The sequence below is a fragment of the Oncorhynchus masou genome, unplaced genomic scaffold, assembly GCF_036934945.1.
Source record: "Oncorhynchus masou masou isolate Uvic2021 unplaced genomic scaffold, UVic_Omas_1.1 unplaced_scaffold_10424, whole genome shotgun sequence".
NCBI lineage: Eukaryota > Metazoa > Chordata > Actinopteri > Salmoniformes > Salmonidae > Oncorhynchus > Oncorhynchus masou.
The window spans coordinates 111-9,131 of record NW_027000126.1 but is presented as its reverse complement, the minus strand read 5'-3'; the positions used below and the strand labels follow the sequence as shown (position 1 = coordinate 9,131).

Below are 9,021 nucleotides of genomic sequence, written 5' to 3'. Positions count from 1 at the left end.
ACCTCTGACCTCTCCGTGTGTTGCTGTCAGGTGGAGGAGGAGATCAACACCCTGAGACAGGTGCTCCTGGCCAAAGAGAAGCATTCTGCTGAGCTAAAGAGGAAGCTGGGGCTGAGCCCCCTCAACGAGCTCAAACAGAACCTCACCAAGGGGTGGCAGGATGTCCAGACCTCCAATGTGTAAGTAGAAGATCCCATTAAAAAAAATGTTCAAATACTTAGTTTTTTATTTTTTTTACCAAGTCAAACTAGAAGGGTGAAACATCTTATAATGTTTTAAAGTTTCAGTATGAGTCATTTTAACAGATTTTTATTTATTTTTATGACCGACGATAAAACCACAACCTGTCGTTTTTCAATGGGAGAAAATTAGTCCTAGTGGGCAGAGCCAAGCATGAGCTACCGAGATCATTTTGACGCGCTTGTATCATGTATTTGTAAATATATTTCCTTTAGTGAACGCCTACTCTGAAGTGCACATGTACAGTAACTCAATTTGCACTCGTAAACAACAACAACATTTTATACTTTGGAAAAGTCTACAACACTTAGTCCACTGTGTTCATACCAGATTTTAGTTTTGAGAACTGGAAACTGTATTGCGGTCCAATGTTTAATCGATGAGAAAATTGACAGAATGTTGGCCCAACTCCGTCTCCTCCCACTGCCGGCCACTGGGCTTCCTATCGTCACCATATTTGGTAGTGGAAGCTTCACATTTTATACATCCGGTGAAACATCTGGCTCATTATTCTATCTGTGGTTGTAGCTACTGGATCGTTCCCTTCTCAGATATCATATCAACCTAAGCCTCTTACAAATGCTTGACTCTTACTGTAGGGCTGTGCACAGCTGGTTATCTTTCTGGAACCGTTCTGGAATAGAAAATGGTGAATATAAAATATCTGAGCCCGTTCACGGTTCTGGATCCACCCTATAGCATGAATCAGGCGACCAGACAGACGGCTAACCGTGGGCACACCCACTGAGCTGTACATCTCTGACCCCAGTCTCTGTCTTCTAGCTATGTCAGAACCACCGAGAAACTTGGCGAGTGGAATGAGAAAGTTACCGGTTCAGAGTTGTGAGTCTCTCCTGTTCTACTGCTTCAAATCGCCACCTGTCGCCTGCAACTAGTGTGTTTGCGCTCCCCCTCCGCTCTGCTCAGAACTGTAATAACATGGCTGCTGTATCAACATTTTATTATGTTGTAACACCTGTCTTTGTCCGTAGGGAGCATGTTCCTCTGCCTGCTACGTGGCGAAAACTCCCATTCCCTGTGAGACCATCTGTTTTTATAAAGGCCTTTTTATTTAATAATATAGGGTTTTTAACGTCACAAAGATGTAGTTTAATTTGCAACTTTTTTATTTTTTCAGTGTCGTGGTAATGTCATAGGGTAGGAATTGTTTTGAGTCAGTTGAACCACTTTTATGTCAAGCCTAAATACGTTCAGGAGTAAAAAAAAAAAAATGTGCTTAACAAGTCACATAAGATGCATGGACTCACTCGGTGTGGAATATTTATTCGTGCAACTTACATCTGGGTGGTCCCGGGAATTGAACTCGCGACATTGGCGTGTTTTTTTTTTTATAAGCTACAATCTCGACCATAAGCAACACATGGACCGGTATTACCAAAATATATATATATATATATATATATATGGTATTAGCAAATGACGCTACTGCCTCCTCCTGTCTTGGAGTATTTTTAACGAGGCTGACGGCTTCAAGGTCATTGCTGTGTGAACACGAGATCTCCTGCCGACACTACTTGGAGAACAGTGTTGGCAGTCAAACGTTTGGATGATCCTACACCGGTAAGGAGTCTCAATGAGCCATGCGGGAGCTAAAGCTGTCGGCCCATCTCAAAATTATCCTTTTTTTAAAAAATTTTTATCGCTAGCTAGCTAGCAATGACTCACCATCACATTGACGTCTGTCAGGTGTCTATCACTTCCTTTCCCCTGGTACTATATTTCATAAAGAGGGGAACTTCCTTGCCCGAGGCTTCTCAGTGTTAAGGTCACATCGTCTGAACCAACGAACAATATTTGTTTTTACACTTCTGTTATTAGTTTGGTGGTAGTTAGTTGCGCTTAAAGCTAGGGAAAGGGGGGGGGTACAGTATTTATATCCTACATCTATGTGAAAAGGTAGTTAAACTAACCTTCTCACGACACCACTGTTGCTACAGCAACAAACAAAAAAATCTGAATGGCTGTAGGCCAATATTAACAGGCTTGGTAAGTGGCTTATTTGTGAGCTATCTTGTACTGTTCTTTCAGTACACACACACACACACACACATAGTTTTACTCTTAACAGGATTGTGTGGGTGAGGAATGGAATGCTAGAGAGAGAGGAACACCAATCGAGAGAGAGCTAGGTTGGCTGTGTGTGCACCTGTGAGATTGCATTGTGACCAGACACATTTTGAAAAGACAACTGACATTTTACTCCCGAGGCGCTGACCTGTTGCACCCTCTACAACCACTGTGATTATTATTATCTCACCCTGCTGGTCATCTATGAACACTGTTCTTAAAAAAAATCTGGTTTTAATGGCCATGTTCTGTTATAATCTCCACCCGGCACAGCCAGAAGAGGACTGGCCACCTCTCAGATCCTGCTTCCTCTCTCGGTTTCTTCCTAGGTTCCTGCCTTTACCTAGGGAGTTTTTCTCTCTGAGCCACTGTGCTTCTAAATATGCATTGTTTGGTGTTTTTTTTTTTTTTAGGCTGAGTTTCTGTAGAAGCACTTTTTACAAAAGCTTTTATAAATAAATGTTTGATTTGTATCAGTATTTACAGATGTAGAAGAAAGTAAAGTGTTCATTTAGCCTATTTTTTTTTTTAGCAAGACTGCAGTTATGTTATGTATTGCTTTCCGGTTTCCTTTCTCGTCAGCAGAAACTGAGCCACATTCTCCTTTCTATTCAGACAACCGACAGCAGGATCTGCAGGTTCCCACTAATTCCATGTTTTGGTTTCAGGCACCGTTTGGTTTGTGTGAACTGAATGCCTTATCACATTCTGGATGCTGGATACTCTTTGTGGGTTACTGAGGGAGTTCTAATCCCTAAATATAGACTAGTTTAGTGCAACCCCCCCTCCCCGTTATGCACAGCCAGAAGAGGACTGGCCAACCCACATAGCCTGGTTCCTCTCTAGGTTTCTTCCTAGGTTTTGGCCTTTCTAGGGAGTTTTTTTTTTCCTAGCCACCGTACTTCTACACCTGCATTGCTTGCTGTTTGGGGTTTTAGGCTGGGTTTCGGTACAGCACTTTGAGATATCAGCTGATGTACGAAGGGCTTTATAAATACATTTGATTTGATGTATTTGAAGCCCTAGTAATTCTGCGCAATTGGTCATTTGTCACGTCTGAAATTTTCCTAAGACTTATTTTTAATGAATATATTTAAAAAAAAATATTGTCACTGTTGTCCTGACGCAGTGATCAAGATTTTGAGTGTGTGTGAAGTCCAATTTCATATAAACTTCGTCTCTAACTTGCCCTTTCCTTCCATATAAAAAGTATTTTTTTTTTGGTTAAAATGTTAAATGTCGTACTGTGTCCATAGATATCTGACAGCATCTGAAACTCTGGATGGCATTGCCCAATCTGAAGCGTGAGTCTATATATATATATATACACATTACTTTTCTGTTTATTTGTTTTAAGTTGGTTTCAGCAGGGGTAAAGGGGCTTCTGTCTTCATGCCATGTGCTTGGTGCTTGGAGGGAGGAGTCTGTCTGACCATGCTTGTGTTCGGCTGGTGGTGTGTGGATGGTGAGGGGTTTGATGGAAGCTTCTCTCTGTATTGGTTCTTCAGACCCTGTTCCTCAACTGCAGCCCTGGAGCCCCCCCAAAAAAAAAAAAAATTTTGGCTTCGCCTTGCATATACCTACATCAATTATTATTATAGCTTGTTTGGGGCAACAACATAAGTTGTTGGTGACTTGAGGACTGAAGTTGAGGCTTTTTTAAAATATATTTTTGGGTCCTACTGAAGGCCTGGTCTGGCTGAATGTACCGGCCTTCTTCTTAGTCATCACATCTCCTGCAGACCCTCTGACCTGCTTTACAAGGTGTAACAATCTATCATTCATTGTCCACTAGCTGCATAGTTTCCCCAACTGTGTGTTCACTATTATCAAATAGCTATCAATACCATTTTTTTGTGTGTATTGGTCAGTCTGATTTATAATCTTAAAGGATGAGGACTTAGACCCTATAGACTTGTGTACAGAATGGCTGTCGAGTAAGCGACGCTTGCGCTATCAGGGTGACGTAGCTATTGATGCCACGCTAGGGACAATCGCCACCTCTGCTCAGTGGTCTGTCTGTGGGTGGAGTGCCACCCCTGTATGGGCCTAACAGCCATACATTGAGGGATAATCTGTTTACGATGGGATTATACACTATTATGGGCGTTGGGCTGGACTGTGTGTAGAATGGAACACGTGGTTTCCATGGTTTCGAGACCATTCTATTCCAGCCATTAGTACGAGCCGTCCTCCCCTTCAGCACAGTCTTGTCATTGTAGATTCCTGCTTTAGGTTGGTCACATTGAGGTTTGTTAAGGAGGCCGAGATCTTTTAATGTAAAGACTATTTCTGTTTATCAACTGTTTTCAATTTATAGTACAATTTAAAATAAACTATTTATTTATTTGAGTTTTAGGCTGCTGCGTTGTGTAATTGATCCGCCCACCCAGTTGAACTTAAATACTGTATACGGGGTGGGTGGTCCCTCTCGCCCTACTGGGCTCCCACTGGGGTGGGTGGTCCCTCTCGCCCTACTGGGCTCCCACTGGGGTGGGTGGTCCCTCTCGCCCTACTGGGCTCCCACTGGGGTGGGTGGTCCCTCTCGCCCTACTGGGCTCCCACTGGGGTGGGTGGTCCCTCTCGCCCTACTGAGCTCCCACTGGGGTGGGTGGTCCCTCTCGCCCTACTGAGCTCCCACTGGGGTGGGTGGTCCCTCTCCGCCCTACTGGGCTCCCACTGGGGTGGGTGGTCCCTCTCGCCCTACTGGGCTCCCACTGGGGTCGGTGGTCCCTCTCGCCCTACTGGGCTCCCACTGGGGTGGGTGGTCCCTCTCGCCCTACTGGGCTCCCACTGGGGTGGGTGGTCCCTCTCGCCCTACTGGGCTCCCACTGGGGTGGGTGGTCCCTCTCGCCCTACTGAGCTCCCACTGGGGTCGGTGGTCCCTCTCGCCCTACTGGGCTCCCACTGGGGTGGGTTGTCCCTCTCACCCTACTGGGCTCCCACTGGGGTGGGTGGTCCCTCTCGCCCTACTGGGCTCCCACTGGGGTCGGTGGTAGTGTAATGTAGACATAAAGTAGAGAAGTCACTGTCTTTGTCCCTTATAACTTACTGGCTGTCAATGAAGCCATTTTTAATATAATTTTCAATCAAACCATTGAGCGGAGACCTAATGCTTAATATAATGTTCTTGGTAGAGACATTGGTCACGTTTTGGATACAAGCTGTTGTTGTGTGCTATTTTCTCTTCACTTGTTTCCTCTGTATTTCTGCAGTATTTCTCCTATATGGCTGTTCATTAGTCAGACAGTCAAAGGCCCAATTCTGATGTTTTGTCCAATTTGTCAAAGGAGCTGAGCGGTTCAAAGACAAATTATTGGAAACTTATCAGAATTGGGTTGCTATGTGTTTTTTTTTTTTAAGGCAGCTTTTGTCTGTGATTTAACTCCTTATTGGCTGACTTCTGACTGCTTAATCTGTTCTAAACCAAGTGAGGCTGGTTTTCGGTCATGTTCTAAGGAGGTTCTCTCTCTCTCGTCTACCATCTTCGCTCTACTCCCATCTCTCGCCCTCCCTTATTTTCTTCTCTCCCCTTCCAGGTATAAGAAGACTCAGGAGACCCTGTCTGTGGCTGGACAGAAGACCACTGCTGCCTTCTCCACCATGGGCACTGTCCTCAGCAGGAAACTGGGAGACATGAGGTACAGACCAAGACACAAAATGGCTGCCGCCGTCCTTCCTGTAGAACAGGGGTGGGAAACCATAGAAATAGAATTACTAGATTTAAAAGTTTTTTTATTTTTTTTGATGCCCTCGGATAACAAATGTTTTCACTGTTACAGAACAGTGACGTGGGTATGTTAATTGTAGTGTATTTGTAAGAGACCAACCCTCTAGCTGTGAGCAAATCTACTAATCAGCTGTGCCCTCAGACCTTGATTAGCTGAATTGGGAATTACAGCAGATCTGGATAAATATTTGTGTACTACCCAGTAGTTATCCAGGAAGAGGGTTGACTACCCCCTCACAGATACCTTAAACGTATGGTCGTGGATCAGAAAACCAGTCAGTATCTGGCGTTGCCTCATGCAGCGCGACACATCTCCTTCACACAGAGTTGATCAGGCTCTTGATTATAGACTGGCGGAATGTTCCAGTCTTCAATGGCTAAGTAAAGTTGCTGGATATTGAGACGCTGGAGGCAGCTGTCGTACACATCAATCCAGAGCATCCCAAACATGCTCAATGGGTGACATGTCTGGTGATGCGCAGGCCATGGAAGAACTGGGACATTTTCAGCTTCCGGGAATTGTGTACAGATCCTTGTGACATGGGGCCGTGCATTATCATGCTGAAACATTGAGGTGATGGCGGTGGTTGAATGTCTTGACAACGGGCCTCAGGATCTCTTCACGGTAACCCTGTGCATTCAAATTTCCTTTGATAAAATGCAATTGTGTTTGTCTGTAGCTTATGCCTGCCCCATACCATAACCCCACCACCACGGGGCCCTTTGTTCACAACGTTGAAATCAGCCACCTGCTCGCCCACAAGACGCCATACATGTGGTTGCGGCCGGTTAGACGCACTGCCAAATTCTCTAAAAGGACGTTGGCTTATGGTAGAGAAATTAACATTAAATTCTCTGGCAACAGCTCTGGTGGATGTTACTGCACTCAGCATGCCAATTTTAACTCTCCTTCAAAACTCGAGACATCTGTGGCATTGTGTTGTGACAAATCTGCACATTTTGGTGGCCTTTCATTGTCCCCAGCACAAGGTGCTCCTGTGTAAAGATCATGCTGTTTTAATCAGCTTCTTGATATGCCACACCTGTCAGGTGGATAGATTTATCTTGGCAAAGGAGAAATGCTCACTAACATGTAAACAAATTTGTGCGTCAAAAATTTGAGGAGCTTTTGTGTGAATAGAACTTGTCTGGGCTCTTTTATTTCAGTTCATGAATCATGGGACCAACACTTTCACATGTTGAGTTTGTTTGTGTTCAGTGGAGATACTAGCTGTGGTGATGGCATGTGGACCATACTTGTGTACAGCTGTGTTGAAGATGCCTTTATGGTTCAAAGCAACGCTGTCATTCATGTTATAAATATGTTAAATAATCCCATCTGTCCATTCATCACCTACACTTTAATCACCCTCCTAATTACATACTAACTCCACTATCTAAGGGAACCGGGAATATGCTTGTTCATTAACATTTTAACGTTTCCAAGTCCACTTCAGTGTGTGTGTGTGTTGGCATCCTCCCCTGTTCTGAGCCGTGGTTACCCCCCTTCCGGTACGAGCCGTGGTTTCCCAGCTCCGCTACCCCCGGTCTTTTGGCTTGTTCTATTTCTCCCATTTTGATCATTGTTTTGTTTTTGTCATTTTCATCCATCCATCACCAAGCCTGACTAATTGATTTCTGATAATGGGTCCTAACACCCCCTACAGCGGGGCTTCATGATGTGTCCCTGTTCGATGCCATGTAGCCACCATGATGTGTCCCTGTTCGACGCCATCTAACATGGCTGACCTGCGTAAAATATTCCCTATATAGTGCACTACTTTAGACCTGAACCCTATGGTCAAAAGTGATGCCCTACAGTAGCTTATCTATGCCCCAACCTGATAGGCTAACTCTGCTCGACCCACCACTGCTTGTTCCTCACCCTGTTTTCGTTTTTCCCGTTTTTGTTTTTTAATTGCTGCGATTGGTCTACAGAGCGCTGCCTTTCTCAAACTCCTTTGGGTAAGAGTACTCTGCTGCTGCTGGGACCTGAAACATCCCAATTAAGCTACTTGATCAACTTCTATAGCAGATCTGTACAGTAAATACTGCTGGTCTGTATACTGATCTGCTGCAGAAGTTAATTCATTGTAACTTTTATTGAATGCTAATTTGTCATCCCTCTTGCTGTTATGATCATGAATATCCTATTGATATTTTTTTTGGGGGGGAGTCAGTTTCCTGTATATGCCTGTTAATCTGATTTGTTTGACTGAAGTGGTCACCAGTCTCAACTTGCAGACTTTGTCTGCAGACATTCTTTAACTGGGTCCGTTGTCTGCTCTTCAATCTTTGTCCCTTTTAAAGATAGTTAGAAGAAGCAACTTTGTATCTGTCTCCATTGGGGCATCTGTGAGCGCATGGGGTGTGTGACATTGAGGACATCTCCATTTTGAAGTAGTCAATTTTCTTCTACTATCTCTGAGTTGGTAAACAAACTGAAAGGGTGCATACTGCCACCTGGAGGGTTTTTGAACAGGTATGAAGCCAAGGCTGGTGATTTACTGCCACCTGGAGGGTGTTTGAACAGGTATGAAGCCAAGGCCAGGATTTACTGCCACCTGGAGGGTGTTTGAACAGGTATGAAGCCAAGGCTGGTGATTTACTGCCACCTGGAGGGTGTTTGAACAGGTATGAAGCCAAGGCTGGTGATTTACTGCCACCTGGAGGGTGTTTGAACAGGTATGACGCCAAGGCTGGTGATTTACTGCCACCTGGAGGGTGTTTGAACAGGTATGAAGCCAAGGCTGGTGATTTACTGCCACCTGGAGGGTGTTTGAACAGGTATGAAGCCAAGGCTGGTGATTTACTGCCACCTGGAGGGTGTTTGAACAGGTATGAAGCCAAGGCTGGTGATTACTGCCACCTGGAGGGTGTTTGAACAGGTATGAAGCCAAGGCTGGTGATTTAACAGGTATGCCACCTTTACCACCTGGAGGGTGTTTGAACAGGTATGAAGC

The 9,021-nt window shown here is 44.7% G+C and overlaps 1 protein-coding gene across 1 annotated transcript; it reads left to right on the top strand.

Annotated features, from left to right (window-relative positions):
• Positions 1 to 3: 3 nt before the first annotated feature.
• On the top strand, positions 4 to 8,104 carry LOC135528819 (tumor protein D54-like; the record flags this gene model as incomplete). The annotated part of the gene is made up of 4 exons (XM_064957871.1): positions 4 to 179; positions 3,585 to 3,632; positions 5,868 to 5,969; positions 7,997 to 8,104. Coding segments are annotated over 4 exons (357 nt in total), but the record flags the coding sequence as incomplete, so codon positions are not given.
• Positions 8,105 to 9,021: the final 917 nt, after the last annotated feature.